General features: G+C 44.9%; 1 protein-coding gene across 1 annotated transcript in view; it reads left to right on the forward strand.

Annotated features, from left to right (window-relative positions):
- Window positions 1-334: 334 nt before the first annotated feature.
- Window positions 335-17567, forward strand: part of LOC104617469 (sodium/potassium-transporting ATPase subunit alpha-1) — a gene marked incomplete at its 5' end in the record, with an annotated part of 18273 nt that continues 1040 nt past the window's right edge. Inside the window, 19 exons of the mRNA XM_010282805.1 lie at window positions 335-397; window positions 1386-1589; window positions 1944-2057; window positions 2587-2721; window positions 2902-3019; window positions 4076-4344; window positions 5377-5575; window positions 7015-7124; window positions 8522-8656; window positions 9196-9388; window positions 9862-10037; window positions 10581-10717; window positions 12593-12743; window positions 13321-13489; window positions 14086-14240; window positions 14593-14716; window positions 15496-15641; window positions 15764-15894; window positions 16471-16572. Of these exons, the coding sequence (XP_010281107.1) occupies window positions 335-397; window positions 1386-1589; window positions 1944-2057; window positions 2587-2721; window positions 2902-3019; window positions 4076-4344; window positions 5377-5575; window positions 7015-7124; window positions 8522-8656; window positions 9196-9388; window positions 9862-10037; window positions 10581-10717; window positions 12593-12743; window positions 13321-13489; window positions 14086-14240; window positions 14593-14716; window positions 15496-15641; window positions 15764-15894; window positions 16471-16572 (2831 nt within the window). The remainder of the gene's footprint in view (window positions 398-1385; window positions 1590-1943; window positions 2058-2586; window positions 2722-2901; window positions 3020-4075; window positions 4345-5376; window positions 5576-7014; window positions 7125-8521; window positions 8657-9195; window positions 9389-9861; window positions 10038-10580; window positions 10718-12592; window positions 12744-13320; window positions 13490-14085; window positions 14241-14592; window positions 14717-15495; window positions 15642-15763; window positions 15895-16470; window positions 16573-17567) is intronic.

Below are 17567 nucleotides of genomic sequence, written 5' to 3' on the forward strand. Positions count from 1 at the left end.
ACCCCCCCATCCCCCCCAAAAATATGAAACCCCAAAAAACAGAGGCTTCACAGAATCTGCTGGGGGTGTAAAGACTGCACTGAGATACAGTCAAAGTTTGTTTAAAAAAGGTGTCATGTTGTACCCAAATAGTCACACGAATGCTAAAGATGAGACTGCTTTGAGTTGTGGAATGAGATTGAGATTCTCTTCACAGAGAGTATGAGTTAGATTTTTTCTATCTTGCCAAATTGTTACAGATAGGAAACCTGGGGTGGGGGATGGAACCGCTGAGCTCTTGCTGATCAGCGTGCAGGGACTGTGATCTCTTCCCCTCCAACCATTTCTTGTCTTTCAGGATGACCACAAGCTGAGCCTCGATGAACTTCATCGTAAATATGGAACAGACTTGAGTCGGGTAGGTGGACTTTGTTTTCCCTCCCTCCTTGCCCTGATCTGAAAAGGAACAGTCTTGTCTCGGAGCACTTCACAAAGGGAGATCTGGGTGGTCTGGTTTTGAGTTGTTTTTTTTTCCTTTTTTGTTTAATCTCCCCTCTTGCAGTTAAGTTTCCCAGGCTTTGAGAGAGCTATTGAGCTTACAAATACTTCTGTTCATCCTCGCACTGTACAGCCTGGCTGCAACACTTTAGTGACTTTGTTTCTAACAAAGTCATTGTTATCTGCCTCTGAATTGTTCCAAGGTCAAGTTGATTCTTGGATTAATTTTTTTTCCCAAGGAGCTTATAATAAAGGCAAATGTTTGTTATATTGCAGATGTAATCTAGTGAGCTAGCACATGCCCAGAGACTTAATGATGGCTAGTAGCAGTTAAAATTTTACCCTTTTATAGTAAGAGGTGTGCAAATGTCCTAGCTAACCTCAAAGTCCAGAGCAGAAATACTACAGTGGTTTTGCACCTTTGCTCTTGTTTGCTTAATGCATTTTTTGCATGATTGCATATAGCAACAAGTCTGCTTTTACTCTGTGACAGCAGAGACTTGCATATTTCTTTCAAAGACCTTGGCTTCTGAAAGCTGAACTTCCTGGAAGTCCAATCCAAAGTGTCATCATCTTTATGGCCCCCAGCTTTCACTTGTTCCATAATTTGATAGGATGGATTGCACTGGGCTATTCAAGAGCTCAAAGTCTGCTGCTTGTCCTGCCCTTCTTCAGTGTTTGTAGCCTCATGGCCTGCAGGCTCCTCAAGTAGCATCCAATGTCCTGTAGCTCTTCTCTTGGCATTCAGCTTTCACATCCTGCACTCGTGTTGCAGAGCCCTGGCAGCTGTGGGGATCTCCATTACCTGTTAGCATCTCCTTGTTGCTGTGGTAGAACACGAACAAACTCAGAGCTACCTTCCCCAGTCAGTCTTGCCACAATGCTTATAAAAGGAACCTCTCTTCTAGGGTTTGACTTCTGCACGTGCAGCTGAGATTTTGGCTCGTGATGGCCCAAATTCCCTGACACCCCCACCCACCACTCCTGAATGGGTGAAGTTCTGTCGGCAGCTCTTTGGAGGATTCTCACTCCTGTTGTGGATTGGTGCTATTCTATGTTTTCTGGCTTATGGCATACAAAGTGTGATGGAGGAGGAGCCCAACAAAGATAATGTAAGTAATAATGTCTGTTTCACCTCAAAGGCAGGCTGAGCAGCTTGTTTGGCTCAAAGCAGATTAAATTCCTCTAAGCATTCAGTCCAGAAGCTTTTCCCATAAGTATGGGAAATTCAGTGTGTGAGCTTAATATGTCTTGGAGTGCTTCCACATAATGAAATAATGGCCGACTTCCTTCATGTTGTGTTAACAACACTAGCTTGTGGGTGACCTTTGCATACAAAATGTATGGAAACTGCAAGTACCTCCATGTTTTGTAATGGGGCACTTAAATACCAAGCAATTTATCTGGACAAACTGGAAGCCTTTCAGGCAGACTGTCCTCTGACTCACTTTCTCTGCTCCTTGTAGCTGTACCTGGGTGTTGTGTTGGCAGCTGTGGTTATCATTACTGGCTGTTTCTCTTATTACCAAGAAGCAAAAAGTTCCAAGATCATGGAATCCTTCAAGAACATGGTACCTCAGGTATGGAATACCTCATTTCCTTGATCTGCCAAGCTGTAGCTTGCTTAAGGTTATTAACTGTTTTAAACATTAGCTTCAACTGCAAAAGGCCTGGCTGTTAGTGTGGGTTACTAGCTCTTGTTTTCAAGGGGTCTATGACACTCCTTCCTCTTTCTGCTCCAGGTAACTAGGCTAATAGGCCAAGGCTGTTCCTGGCACCCTGTGAGTTCCATGAGCTTATTAACATTCGTAGGACACTTTCTCGATAGTCTGGGGAGCTCAGTAACTAGTGTGATAAGCACTAAAACTCACATTCCTTCATGGAGTCTGTATCATACCTAATTATCTTACTGTCACCTTGGCAACAAGCAACTTTAATATCAAGAAAAGAAAAATGGCTATTTTACTTAAATAACATACATATTGGAGATAATCAGTACAAGTACAAACCTTGTAGAACCATAGCACAACTATATTAAGATACTCAGATCTTTTGAACCCCTTCTTAAGAGTTGCTTTTGACATAAGTTGTTTCTTTACTGTCTTTCAGCAAGCTCTTGTAGTCAGAAACGGTGAGAAGATCAGCATAAATGCTGAAGGTGTTGTAGTTGGAGATCTTGTGGAGGTGAAAGGAGGAGACAGGATTCCAGCTGACCTTCGTATCATATCTGCACATGGTTGCAAGGTACAGCAGTGACAGGCTGTCTGAAGACTTCATTATGAAGTATGATGAATGAGTCTGGTTTCAAAGAATGTCTTCTATGCTGTTAATGGTGGTGGAGTGGAAGAGAAGGGTGGGGGGTGTGCTTAGTGTTTTATCTGCTTTCATTGCTGAAGGCATCTGCCTGCTTGTTCTTTCATGTAGGTGGATAACTCCTCTCTTACTGGTGAATCAGAGCCTCAGACCAGGTCTCCAGACTTCTCCAATGAGAACCCGCTGGAGACCAGGAACATTGCCTTCTTTTCCACCAACTGTGTGGAAGGTATGTGACTCTCCTACTTCCCTGAAGTATTAATAATGCTAGGGATTGAACTGCATAGGTAAGCAATGCAAACACTGTGTGAGTTTAGTGTATCAGGTAACCTACTCCTACTATGCAAGAGCAGGCTGGAAGTTCGCAGCAAAGGCTTTGCCCATTCCAATTGCAATACTGTACAGTGGGCAAAGATGATGCTACAACACTACTGTTTTTTTCTTTCTTGCTTCTCCTAGAGAAGCAGCTATGTGGTGTGTCTTTGACCATCACTGCCTTATTACAGCAGTGTTAAAGTGCAGGTAACATAATGTGAACCAAGATGGTTAGGCAGAGCTGTAAGAAATACAGCTGCTGCAGAAAGCAGGAGTTTCAAACATCTCTGGCAGAATTTCCTGTTGCAGCTCTGAGTATGGTGGTACGTACTCTTTGTGTTGAAGCCCAGAGCATCTTTTCCACACCCACAGGGTGTCAAGGTGTTACTGTTCAGTGATGGTGTAGAATTCTGCCCAACTCCTATTGTGTCCTCTCCTGACAGGTTTGTGCCAGCAGTCTCTCCCCTGCTCTTTCCCACCCCTCAAAAAAACCCAACACAGCAAAACTGAAGGATATTCTCCATCTTAAGAGCCTCAGGTAGAGAAAATGGGCCTCACCTTAAAGGAGGGAAGAGGACAGTGTGTACTCTTGAAGATGGCTTCCTCCAGTTCCCTGCAATTGGCAGTTGATTCCCTGGGATAGAAGGGAGAGGGCATACAGCTTGGCCGTGTGTACTTCTTGAAGATGGCTTGCTTCCTCCAGTTCCCTGCAATTGGCAGTTGATTCCCTGGGATAGAAGGGAGAGGGCATACAGCTTGGCCAGTTACACAAGAATCCTGTGCAGCACTTTTCTCCATTTATTTCTCATGCTGCTAGAGAGTGGAAAAAAAAAAATCTGACTTTGGCCATTGGAATGCCTACCTGCATTAACAAGCTTTGCCCAAGATAAACTCTAGGACAGGCTGAGCAACCTCAGTTTAGGGTGTTTTGGGAAGGGTTTTTGTTTTCTAAAGCCTGTCTCTCTTCTAGGCACTGCCCGTGGCATTGTCATTAGCACTGGGGATCGCACTGTGATGGGCCGTATTGCCAGTCTGGCTTCTGGACTGGAAGGGGGGAAAACTCCAATTGCCATGGAGATTGAGCACTTTATCCACCTCATCACTGGAGTGGCTGTGTTCCTGGGTGTCTCCTTCTTCATCCTTTCTCTCATCCTTGAGTACACCTGGCTGGAGGCTGTAATCTTCCTGATCGGGATCATTGTTGCCAATGTCCCTGAGGGGCTGCTTGCAACGGTCACGGTGAGTGAAGCTGGAAGAAAGATTGAATGAGTTATGTATGTGGTTCTTAAGGAGGTGGATTGCTTCATACTCAGTGTGCATTCACAGAGGTAAACACTAAAGTAATGGAAGGTACTCTGTGGCATGTGTGTGGGGCTAGGCTTTATAAATTTGGTGTACTCAGACTAGTTGCCCAATCAGTGTTCTGCAGCTGTTTGTTTAATGAAGATGGGTCCCTAACTTAGACCTGAACAGCAGCTTGGCATTGTAGAACTGAAGTGAGCAAGACTAGGAGTTCTGGACTTGTCTTGCCTTTTTTTGTTGTGAGAAGGGGCCTTCCTGTTACAACTGTCAGGGTTTCTACACCCATATGCACACCAGCCCCTCCAACCTTGATGGGCTGGCAGAGCATCCAGCAAGCTTCACTCTAGTCCCAGCTTTTGATGTGGGACCTGGCAGAGATTCTTACAAGTTTGGTTTCCCAAAGAGATGGTGGGAATATCTAGGTGTGCTCAGCTGTGTAGAGGGTGGTGGTGGACAGGGCTAGAGGCCTCCATGCAGCCTTAGGAAGCAGAGTGGCAACTGAGCTGAGGAATGAACAGTTGGGAGCTGGAATGAGGTAAGAAAGGGTACTTGGGACTGCTCAATTCCTGCACCAGTAAGCTGCAGGCCTATTATCACCAGAGCTATTTTGTGCCTTCTCATACGTGGCCCGCTTCCACTTATTTTGACAGTTCCTATGATAGGCAACTGCAACTTCAACTGAAATGTTAGTCCATGGAGTGTTATTTCCTTCCTAATACAGTGAGAAACAGGAGACTGAAGCCTTGTGACTAATTTTCTGGAGGTTTTTGTGATGAAGAAAATACATCATTTAAACCTAGCAGTTGGACCTAAATGTTGCTGTTCATTTTGCACTGGCAGGGTGAACATGGAGTTAAGGAATCACTGCAGGGCACGTAAGCCGGTTGTCATTCTGTGCCCACAGTGAGTTGGGTAGCAGTGTATTAGTGCACAAGCACATTAACCTATCATGTTCTTCCTTGTCGTCAGGTATGTCTGACACTAACAGCCAAGCGTATGGCTCGTAAGAACTGCTTGGTGAAGAACCTGGAAGCTGTGGAAACCCTAGGCTCCACATCCACTATCTGTTCGGACAAAACAGGCACTCTGACACAGAATCGCATGACGGTTGCGCACATGTGGTTTGACAATCAGATTCATGAGGCTGATACTACAGAGAACCAGAGTGGTAAGACCACTTCTTTGTGCTTGAGACATTTCATTAAAAAATGGCTTTTCCTGGGGTTTCCTGTACACCTGTACTTCAAAGAACCTAGAAAAAACCTGTGTTTCTAGCTCTCCAGCCCAAGTGAAGTTCACAGGGCAAGGACTTCTAACATATGATCTACAATGAGCATTAAAAGACTTGAAGTGACACATAGAAAGCTTTGCACTTTTCCACAGTTCTGTTTAGTCCTTAAACTCCATATAGGCTGCTTTTGCTCAAAATTACTTCATTGGAATTTGAGCCTCTTGAATGTTCAGCCCCTTTGTGTTTGTTTGTCCTGTACATAGAAGTATTTGCCGTTACGTACTTCAGAGTACCTGATTACTTTTGCCAAAATGTATCTGACGAAATTGCCCCATCTTAAGTCTGCTGAAAGTGTGGACAGCAGAGGTATTGACCCTGATAGTAAGTTGCTTGAGACTGGACATAGATGGACATTTCCCATGTTGAACTAGATGGCTGTCCTTGAACAGGGGTTTTCCTGGAACATCCTGGTTGTGTTTGCAGAGTGGTAGAAATGAGTGAAGTGACTGTAAGTCTTCAATGGGCAGTTTCTTCCAGATACTGATAAAGAATCTGAAATCTTGGTGTGCTGTGCAACTGAGAAGGGTACTTCGCTCTCCAGAACTGCTTAGTACAACCAAATTCAGGAGTTTCCTACCTTGAGAAATGTTGTGCTTGCAACACACTATTAGCATAAACTTTTTACAGTGGTGCTGCTGCACCCTAACCACTCCAAAATATTGTGCTTGTCTGAACCACTTAAAAAAGCTGCTTTACCGTTCTTGGTCTATTTTGCACACTGGTGCAAAGTAACAAGCTATAAATAAAGCGTTATTTGGAAGCAGTTGGTTTTGGCCTGGCAACGGTTGGCTTGGCTGGAGTAGAAGTAAACCTAGAAGATTTCACTTCATCGAAAGTACTTTAGCTTATTAGTTAACTGTTCAATTCATCTCCCTTGAAGCCAACTTAGGAGCCAGTATGGGAGAAGCAGTATCTTTCTTTATTTAAGCATTCTTTCTTTGAGAGCTATTTCATACAGTTCCTGCGTGATGGATAAAGTAAGACAAGCCCCTCAGAAAGAATGTTATCTGTCCAGAAGTCCTTGGCTTTATCAGCATGGCCTCTGCTGCTGGATGCAGCTGCTACTGGAATCTTGAAAGCAGAGGTGTTCTCTTGCACTGTTGCTGTTTCACCCGTGGCTCTTAAAATAATCAGCTGCTCATCAAGTACCTGGGAAGGGAGGAGGATTGAAAGAGATGTAGTGTGCTAACAGCTCTAAGCTGTAGTGTTTCCTGTTTCTGAGGTAAAGGCTTCTTGCTCTTCAGCCTGTGGGATTTTAGGCTTACGTGATTTTTTTTTTTGTGAGGGGCTTTTTGACATTCTTCCTCTGCTTTCAGGTGCCTCCTTTGACAAGAGCTCAGCTACTTGGAGTGCTTTGTCCAGAGTTGCAGGTCTCTGCAACCGTGCTGTGTTTCAGGCCAACCAGGAAAATGTACCAATTCTTAAGGTGAGTTCCTAAAAGAAATGTTTGTCCTGTTCCCCATCACTGCCCTCCCATAATGGTAGTGAGATTATGTCCTGTGGGTCAGAGGAACCTGCAAAGCAAAGGTATCAGCCACTCTTAATCTTTTCTGCAGTCTAGCACTCTTATGGGAGATGTGCTGTGGGCAGAGGAGTTGAGACTGGGAAGACACATTTCCCACAGCAGGCTCCCTACAGCCTGTGTGGGAGGTCAGACACTTTAGACAGGGCTAGGAAAGACCAGAAAGCTTTACTAGGCATTTCCCAATGTCTGGCTGTTCCAAGAATTGTTCTCTCTGGCATTTGTACACTTAAAAGCTACAAACACCGGGTTCTGGGAGCTGGGAGAGGTAGACACCAGAGCCGGGGGAGCAAAAGTTGTGGGTGACTGTCTTTGCCAGGGAGAACTGACTGGCTGAGTCTTGGCTTTTTAAGCTTTTGCTGGTTCAGCGCTGGTGCAAATGCCACCATAACATCAATTCAGATTCCTGCTTCTGAACTGCGACCCAGCCAGGGCTGAAATTAACTGTACAGTGCTTGTAATCTGTCAAATGTTAGTCATGTTGTTTAGCAGACTTCTTCCCAAGGGTATTCTGCTGCTGTGGTAATAGAAATGATGGAACAAACTTTTTTCCCTAGCACTCCTCTGACTACAACTTCAGATCATGGTTTTTTAGACTGAAGATAAAAAGCTGGAGTTCTTCCCATCTAAGGAAGACTTAGGAGGGGGGAATTTTGAAAAGTCTTTAGGTATCAAAAAGCAGTACAAAAATGAAAAAAAAAAATTCTCATGGACAAAGAGACCAGAAGGGCAAGAAATATTTGGTTTAAATTGCAGCAAAGGAAACTCAAGCAGTACATTGAGCACACAGAGATCTCCAGGGCTGAGAACCCCTATCTACACTCTCTAGCAGTGCTAACCTTACAGGGGAGGAGGCATGGACAGATTCAGTCTCATCTGCCAGAGGCTTGATGAGCTGATCTTATATTGGGGTGGGGGAGCACATGCAAGTGTTTCTGTGTGCATGTCATTAGTCTTCATCTCACAGTTGCTGTTCTTCATGGCAAGCACCTTAGAGCAGTTCTCCAAGTTTACCCTTCTTGCTCTGACTGCACCTGGTTATCTGACTTTCTCTGCCTTTTAAAAGCGCTTCTTGACTTTGGCACCAGAAGACTGCTGCTCTCTCGGGCTGGCATTCTGAAATGCAGTATTTCTCAGCACTAGATAAAAGAATTATTTATTCTTTGCTCTCATATCATGTTATGTAGAAGCTGGGACTAGGCTTAGATGAATACACCTTTTTGTTTTGTTTTTTGAAATACCTGCTTTTGTGTGGTGAATGACACTGGGATGTATGCTTTGATAGTTGTCTCTTTCCTCAGAGAGCAGTGGCGGGAGATGCCTCCGAGTCTGCACTTCTGAAATGCATTGAATTGTGCTGTGGTTCTGTCAAAGAGATGAGAGAAAGGTATCCCAAAGTGGTGGAAATACCATTTAACTCTACCAACAAGTACCAGGTAAGCATGTGCCCTCTTGAGGGAGAGCTGCTGTGTGAAGTACTTAAGTTGTGCCTCAAAACTTATTCTGGCACCAAAATCTTGTCTAGCCATTGCTTGCTTGTAGACTGCTCAAGACTATGGATTTAGGTTAATGGACCATACTTGGTTACACTGTGTAACTGCTGCTGGAGCTGCCTTGACTCTAAAGTGTCAGCTGCTGAGAAAAGACCAGACATGCTTTCCCACCGGTGTGGCAGTAGTGCACGGAGAGTGGAAGAACTCAAATTTGGGAATAGGAATGAACTGCTGGGAAGTCACCTTAAGAAGTGGAACTTGGATACAAAATAGGCCATTGCATCATTTGTAGTTACATGTTGATGTTAGAGTACATGATAATTCCTTAGTTTGTGAGCTTGTTTAAAGTGCGGGTGAATGAAAACTAGAGCAGAATATCACAAACTGTCCTGAGCTACTGTAGTCACAAAACACTAAATGAAGGTGATTACTTGTGACCTTCACAGTATGTGTCTAAAACAATTTCATTTCTTCCACCCTAGCTGTCTATCCACAAAAATGCAAATCCATCAGAATCCCGTTACTTGCTGGTGATGAAGGGAGCTCCAGAGAGGATCTTGGATCGCTGCGGCACCATTCTTATTCATGGCAAAGAGCAACCACTGGATGAGGAAATGAAAGATGCTTTTCAGAATGCCTACCTTGAGTTGGGAGGCCTTGGGGAGAGAGTGTTAGGTAAGGAAAAGCAGCTTTAATAAATTGGAAAAAGATTTGTCCCTCATGTTCCAGTGCAGAGTCCACACAGATTAAGTGGAGGGTTGTACTCTGTTCCTACGGTGTAACCATAGTGTTGGGTCAAGGTTACTTCAGCAATTCATACAGGAACAGTCCTGCCTTTAATCTAAAAGGCAGCCTGCAGGGTCTTGTCTTGCCCAGTGGCTGGGTCGCCTAGGTGAAAATGAAGGAAAGCATTTGGGACCTTCAGTCTCCATGGGGCCACATGGTATTAGATTTGCTCTGCTGCATGTGAACCAAGCTCTGTCTAACAGCTATTGAATATGAGTGTGACTCCTGCCTCAATAGCCCTGGCCAAACCTCTGATGCTGCCCTGTTATTCTTGCGTAGCTGTTTGCAGAAGCAATAAGCATTCGCGCTCTCTGCCTCCTGATATGCAGGAACAGAGTAAACATGGGTTTGATGTGTTACAGGATTCTGTCACTTGGCTCTGCCTGACGATCAGTTCCCTGAAGGCTTCCAATTTGATACAGACGACATGAACTTTCCTGTAGACAAACTCTGCTTTGTAGGACTGATGTCTATGATTGACCCTCCTCGTGCTGCTGTGCCAGATGCTGTTGGCAAATGCAGAAGCGCTGGGATCAAGGTAGTTTATTTCTGAGTTGAAAATCACCTTGCTCGGTACCTGTGGATGTAGAGGGCTTCCCTTAAACTCTGTGTTGCTGTAACGTGAGTGAGAAAAGTATTGATCAGGATTTAACTAGTACTAGTTCAGGCTTCATTTCCGAGTTGAAGTGACTGTACGTTAATGGACCTAAAAATGAGTTAGACTCCAAACTGCTAGGACACTGGCAGGTGCTGATGGCATGGTGTCCCAAAGCATGGGATCTCGCTCAGGTGTGTTCCACATGTCACACAGTACTAAGTCAGATGAGAGAGTGAAGCACAGGCTGGAAGCGGAACTGGATCTATTGCCTTAGAATTAACAATCTTCTTTCTCTTCCAGTCACCTCAATCCCTTGCATACTGGTAACAGATTACTGTCCTGTACCTCAGGCTTGCCCTGTGCCAGGGCTCACTAGTGGAACAATAGCCACGTGGCCTTTCCAGTCTCGAGAGACCCTGCCTTTTGGGCAGTGTTTCTCTGCTCCACAAGCGAGGCTTTCATGGCAGTCTGTTTGCATTTCAGGTTATCATGGTTACTGGAGACCATCCGATCACAGCCAAAGCCATTGCCAAGGGTGTCGGCATCATCTCTGAGGGCAATGAAACAGTAGAAGATATTGCTGCTCGACTCAACATTCCTGTCAGCCAGGTCAACCCTAGGTACTGACTGGTGGGGAAGGCCAGAGCTGTTCAAAGAATTAAGCATTTGCCTCTCTCCTTGCCTTGGATAATAACTCAGCATCTCTCCTTAGAGATGACAAGCTTGGCATCTTCTTAGCCTAGCCTGTTGTGGCTCTTCGATGTGTATCATGAGTTATGCGAAGAATGCACAAGACTGTCTTGAATATGCATGTCTCTGGTGCATGGGGAGTAGTTAGGAGTAAGCCCTATACAGAAAACTCGGGCAGTTTCTTCTGTCCCTTCTCTGCCCTGTAGCGGCCTGTCCTGATGGCCTGTCCCTGCACAGGGGGAAAGAAACAGCTGGCTGGGTGGAGTCTTTCAGGGGCTAATTTTTCCCCCTGAGCTGAGCATTTGCCCTGCCTGGTTCATGTCATTGCACAAGCACCATGAATTGGCCCAATGTAGCAGGCAGGAAAAAGTATCTAAAGTGGTATGGCGCGGGGGGGGTGGGGTAGCTGTTTGGGGACTGTTTTGAGCAATGCTGCTGCAGAGCAGGAAACAGTGTACCTCTGATTCCAGATCTTTAAATAGAAGCTAGGTCTAGTTTTCCCCAAACATATACTTAGTCAAGCTTATTTAGTACGATAACGTACAGGTTTGTGGGAAAACTGGTAAAAAGTAAATGCCTAGTGTGTTAGTCACAATCCAGACTGAATGGGCTACTGAAAGTAAACTCTGTTTAACTGTTTTATACTCTTTAGAGAAAAGATCTGAAATACCATCTATAAATTTGATCACTCAAAGCCCAGTTCTGGCCCTCTTGCTCTCAAGCTCTCTTCTGGGTCTGATTGCAGGTGAGCAAAGGGAGCAGTACTTGGCCTGAGTAGAGGAATTGACACTAGTCAGTAGCTACAAGCAGAATAAATGTGAAAATGGAATTCCTTCCTTTTAAGGGTTAATGTTTGCCTTCATAGCCTAGTGCAGAACTGAGGCATCCTCAGAAAATGTGCTTTGGCATAAGCGGGCTGTTTGCAGAATGGCTGGGCTGTCTGTATTGCTCAGCTTGACCCAGCCTGTGTTTGGGCTGGAGGTTAGCCATGTAGCTTATGAACTGTGAATAGAGACACCCTGTGGAATGAAATTGCTTGGGGAAGACAAGTATTGTGGCTGAATTTTTTTGAGGGTAACTTCACAACATAGCCATGCAGGCTGGGGATCACTGGGCTGTGTGACTGAGCAGGTCAGCAGCTGGCTGTAAGGGTGGGGAAGGAATTTCCCTGTCTAAACTGGGTGATGTCATGAGCCGTGTGGATAGTGTCCTAGACCTATAAGAGATGGTATGCTGAGTTAGAGGGGTGTTATTTTGCTGTAGCATGCAGGGTACCAAACCATTCTAAATATAACACTGCATGCTTTTGTTGCTAAAGAGTGTGAAATAGTCTGAATTGGCATAGTGTGAGCTCTCCCTGTGAAGAGCCATCTGTAGATCATCAGTCTGTGCAAAAAGGGTTGCCTGCAGAAGACCACAGCATCTCTTATGACATTGGAAGCTAACTGCCTGAACCAGGGGCTCCTTTCTTGCAGAGAGTCCAAGAGCTGGGGAAACAACTAGTCTTTGCCTTGATGCATTTTTAAAAAGCTGTAGAAAGAATTAGTCTGCTCCATGGGGCTTTTTGTCTGCTGCTGGGTGCTGTCATCTTGTCTTTTTCTTTGTGTTCCCCATCTATCTTTTAAACTTGGAGCATCAAGCTTCTGTGCAGAGGATGCCTAAATACTCAAGAGTATTCAGTCACAGCAGGAGTTGGTTTTTCCCTAAAGCACTGAAGAGCCATAGTTTATGGGGCTGTCCTGGTTACAAGTAATGAGAAACTTTTTTTAGCTTGTGAAGTAAAACATACTGTTTCTTGATTACAGGGATGCTAAAGCTTGTGTTGTTCATGGCTCAGATTTGAAGGATATGACTAGTGAGCAACTGGATGACATCCTGATGCATCACACAGAAATTGTCTTTGCCAGGACATCTCCTCAGCAGAAGCTTATAATTGTGGAAGGCTGTCAGCGACAGGTAAAAAGAGGGAGTCCAAGGATTTCATATCAGAGAAATCCCCAGACATATACATATAAATATATATATGTATATGGGGGAGTTTATATATAAACTACCAAGCAGTGCTGCCTTCTGAAGTGGCAGGGCTTAGTCTTTTCTGTGCCCTCAGGTAAAGGGCCAGATTAGATCTCAGTCTGTCAGCAGCCTTCAACTGCTGATGTCAAGCTGCGCTACAATACGTAAATACAAGGGTCTTGCAGGAAAACGTCTTCAGTTTGTACTGAGGCTTTCTTCTGATCCTAGGATAGTTGTTAACACACTTGATTCCTAGATGTTCTGGAGCTGCTTGGGAGAAGATGATTCAATATTTATAGATTGTCCAACATCTCCTTTGGAGAGAGCAGCATAATTCTCTGATAAGCCTGATCAGAACGGGGAAAAGGGTGAGGGGGAGGACAAGGAGAAACTGAGGTTTCTTTACAGCAAAGTGAAATAGATTTTTATGCTTTATCTCATGAAAGATAGGAGGAAGCTTTTCTGCCCAGAACATGGGCATGATGATTTAAGTCTTTTCTATCTCTCTCTTTGTGACTAGGGTGCCATTGTAGCAGTCACAGGTGATGGTGTGAATGATTCCCCAGCCCTGAAGAAGGCTGACATTGGTGTTGCTATGGGTATTGCTGGCTCAGATGTCTCCAAGCAGGCAGCTGACATGATTCTGCTGGATGATAACTTTGCCTCCATTGTCACAGGGGTTGAAGAAGGTGAGCTGACAACTTGTGCACAGTGGTGGCAAAGTGGCATACTTGAGCAATGTTACTTACTGAGTCCCTCTGAAATAGAGACCTCTGGAGAGCTCTCCTTTATTTGAGCTTGTATCCGTGACAAGTGCTGCTCTCCTTGAAAACACTTTCCTCCTCCCTTCAAAGTCTTCTCCCTTTCCCTGGGACCACAGTTACTCTTTGGGATGGGTAACAGTAGGAAGCAGCTGAGTAACAAAAGCTACTTTGTCCTTTTGCCTAACAGTGACCCTACAGTCATCCTTGCCAGCTAAATCTGACACATTTTCCTCTCTGATGGAGCAATGACTCTCAAACAGGAGCAAGACGGAGTATACTTCCAGGGGCTCTCTAGGACTTCGTATCCTAGTGCTGTATGCAGTGAACCCTGATTACTGTGAGCAAAAATATTACTCTGTGTGGGTGATGCTGTGGAGCATGCAGTCTCACCCTTACGTGCAAGAGAACTCCATTTGCTGCACTAGCTTTTTGCCTTTCAGTGTTACCACTGAAGCTGCCTATGAGCTACTTAGCTGCCTTCTGCTGCTGAGAGTTATGTTGTTCTCTCTTCCTTGCCCCAGGGCGTCTGATCTTTGATAACCTGAAGAAGTCTATTGCTTACACCTTGACCAGTAACATCCCTGAAATCACCCCGTTCCTGATCTTCATCATTGCGAACATACCCCTTCCACTGGGAACAGTCACCATCCTCTGCATTGACTTGGGCACTGACATGGTGAATGTTCTTTTTTGTCTCAAGAAGAAATGTGGGTGTTCCTAGGTACCCTAAAGAAAGGACAGGTGGAAGGAAAATGCTTAAACATAACTTTCTGTAGTGTTCAGACTTAAAATAAGTGACCATTTGATAATCCCTCAGTCCACACTCCCTGTCTTGTGGCTCTCAGTCCGAGGATCCTTTAGTTCCATTAAGCACAAACTGGGGATGGGAAGGGGGTAAGGTCATTCCTAAATACTACAGCTAGGGCATTTGGGCAGTGCTGTTTCTCAGGCTGAAAACATGGGTCAGGGAAGGCTATATACAGTGGAAAATTGAAACTGTTCTAACAGTGGTCCTGCCATCTCCAAAGGTCCCTGCTATCTCCCTGGCATATGAGCAAGCAGAGAGTGACATCATGAAGAGGCAGCCCAGAAATCCTAAAACAGACAAGCTGGTGAATGAACGGCTGATCAGCATGGCCTATGGGCAGATTGGTAAGCTGGTCTGTTTTCTCTGGCACCGATTTGAACTCCGTGGTAAGCGGGGGTTATACACCATCCTGAGTCAGTGACTGTTCTGCTTATTTTGGTAGGGTTGAGGTTTGGGATGTGTAAACCAGAACCTCAGGCTGTTAAGAATTTGCCATGATTCTGCCCCTGTGGCACATAGCGGTGGCTTGTGCAGCTTGATCCATTGAATTGCTTTCACAGTAATTTTGTTTAATTGCATAGCACTGTAAAGGAACTGGCTGACAACCAGCTCTCCTCTGGTTCAGACTTGTTCAGCAAGAACATAGATCCCATTGTTAGTTTAATTAGAAGTAAAGGATTCTCTCCAGCATATCCCTAAACACACAGTATTAGGAGCCTTGATTAAAGGCAGCTACAGAGACGTGCCCAGTTCACAAGACAGGAGCTCATGCTTAATTGCAGCAGACCTTGGGAACCTTCTATACTGTATTTTGCAAGGGTTGGGGGTGGGCAAGGCTTAATGAAAATACAAAGGGAGTTTTATCTTGTGTCCTTGAGTACCATGCCATCACAGCACAGGGCAGAACAGAAGTAACTCTGTACAAAGTTGGGAGCAGAAGCTGCTCAGCAAAGGGTTGCAGCTGAGTTTGATGTTAGTGTAAACTGTTTCTACAGTTTCTACAGCTGCTGCTTGGGAGACTGAACTCCACAAGGAGTAATTTTTTTAGGTAGTTGGGATCTCCTGCAAACTGCTTTCTGTTAAGTAGCTTCATCAGTTTTATCATCCTTTCTTATCTCTTTAGGTATGATCCAGGCCCTTGGAGGTTTCTTCACCTATTTTGTAATCATGGCAGAGAATGGGTTCTGGCCTTCTGGCTTGTTAGGGATCAGAGTTCAGTGGGATGACCGATGGATTAATGATGTGGAAGACAGCTATGGGCAGCAATGGGTAAGTTTTGAGGCACAGCTTAGAGACTGCCAGCCAGAATACTAATGCTTGCTGAACTTTGTGTGAGCACCAGAGAGCAAAGGCAGCATGTCTGAACAAATGCTCTCTGCTTTGCTTCCTAGACCTATGAACAAAGGAAAATAGTGGAGTTCACTTGCCATACAGCCTTCTTTGTCAGCATTGTGGTTGTGCAGTGGGCAGACTTGATCATTTGTAAAACCCGAAGAAACTCTGTCTTCCAGCAGGGGATGAAGTAAGTCTGGCTGTCCATGGAGGATTTAGAATTGGACACCATGTATTCTTTAGTACATGGTATTCTAATTCTTTGTCCCAGCAGTGTCTGGGCATCTTGGCATAAGCCTTGAACAATCTGGTGCCTGGATAAAAGAGGGACTGGGTGCTCTTTCTTGTAGTGTCTGCTACAATCATCAGGCTGAGATAAAGTGAAATGATGACTTCTGCTGGCATTGCCTGTGGGAGGTAGCTCACCTCAAAGTCGGTGACACACTGCAGCACACACCCTTGTGCAGCAGCAGAGCAGCTGATGTATCAAGAGATCTGGTGGCATGAACCCCAGCTGCCTCCTGAACTTGTGATGAAAGCAATTGCTGTTTGACTTAGCTGTGAACTGGAATATCTCTGTCTACAGACATAAGACCCTTGTGACAACTGTGTCATCAGCTTGGATCGCCTGATAGTCCCCACCTGATGGACTTCTGGGCTAGACCAGAATGTCTGTTTCCATTCACTACCATGTAGCAACTAGGTGGTTTTTAGGATGCCACCTATGAAAGTACTTTGTCCCTGACTGCTTTCCTGTTTCTACTAGGAACAAGATCTTAATATTTGGTCTCTTTGAGGAGACTGCTCTGGCTGCCTTCCTCTCCTACTGCCCTGGGATGGATGTTGCTCTAAGGATGTATCCTCTCAAGTAAGTTGCATCATGCTTTTTGTGCAGCAGGCTGTACTGCAGAACAGTAGTGCTTGAGTGGGGAGATGGATAAAAGTAGTTGTGAGCTTGTGGAGCATGAAAGCATAGTCTTAACTGAGAAGAGCTCAGGCTAGAGGGTGTGAGTCATCCTTTGCTGTAGTGTGGCACACTAGGGGTTTGCTTTTCTTCACTGCATATGGAATGTTTATGGGGAGCCTGCAGTTTGGTGCCCCACTAAAAATTAGCAACACAACTTCAGTTGTAGCAGTGTGCTGTAGTGCAGCTGCTCTTGTACTTACTTGCATGTAGTATTTTTATGGGTGGGGACTGCACTTCCAAAGAAAGCTGGTTGAATTGCTCTAAAACATAGGTCAGGTGACTCTTCTTTACTAAAGAACTGGCGATGACCTCTTATGCTGCCTTCTACCTTCCACAGAAATAGCACTGGTAGTAAAATCTTTTGAAAGATGCTACATAGGTGCAGATGAACAGTTGGTTCATAGTAGCTTTCCTAACAGTTGGGAGGGTGCCAATATCTTAAGCATTGCTCAACAGCATTGCAACATTTCATGGCAAGGTTTAGTCTCAAACTTTGAACAGTCCTCTAGCTTAAGTGCCATGAAATTTTCATTGCCAAAAAATCCTGGTACATCTTGCATTCCATTGAAAAGTGTTGTCTGCAGTTTGGTGCTGAAGTGAGAGCATTTCCTAACAAGAAAGCTGGCCTCTGCCCAATACCTGCAGCAGCTAGATGTTAGCACGTGTAAATCATAAGGGAAACCAAATGCAGTTCAAGTGAGCAAGGCTGTGGGCACAAAGGTTATGTGTACGTAGAGGAAATATTGCCAGATTGATAGGTTGGGAGGCGCTGGTACAGAGATGAACAAAGGTGCTATGACACAGCTCGTGTTGGAATTGATATCCAAAAGTGGATTAACCTATTGCAGCAGAAAACTTGGCGTAATTCTTGGCTTGGAGGAGTCTGGGCTAAACCG

Source organism: Phaethon lepturus, unplaced genomic scaffold (assembly GCF_000687285.1).
Source record: "Phaethon lepturus isolate BGI_N335 unplaced genomic scaffold, ASM68728v1 scaffold6850, whole genome shotgun sequence".
In the NCBI taxonomy this organism is placed as follows: domain Eukaryota; kingdom Metazoa; phylum Chordata; class Aves; order Phaethontiformes; family Phaethontidae; genus Phaethon; species Phaethon lepturus.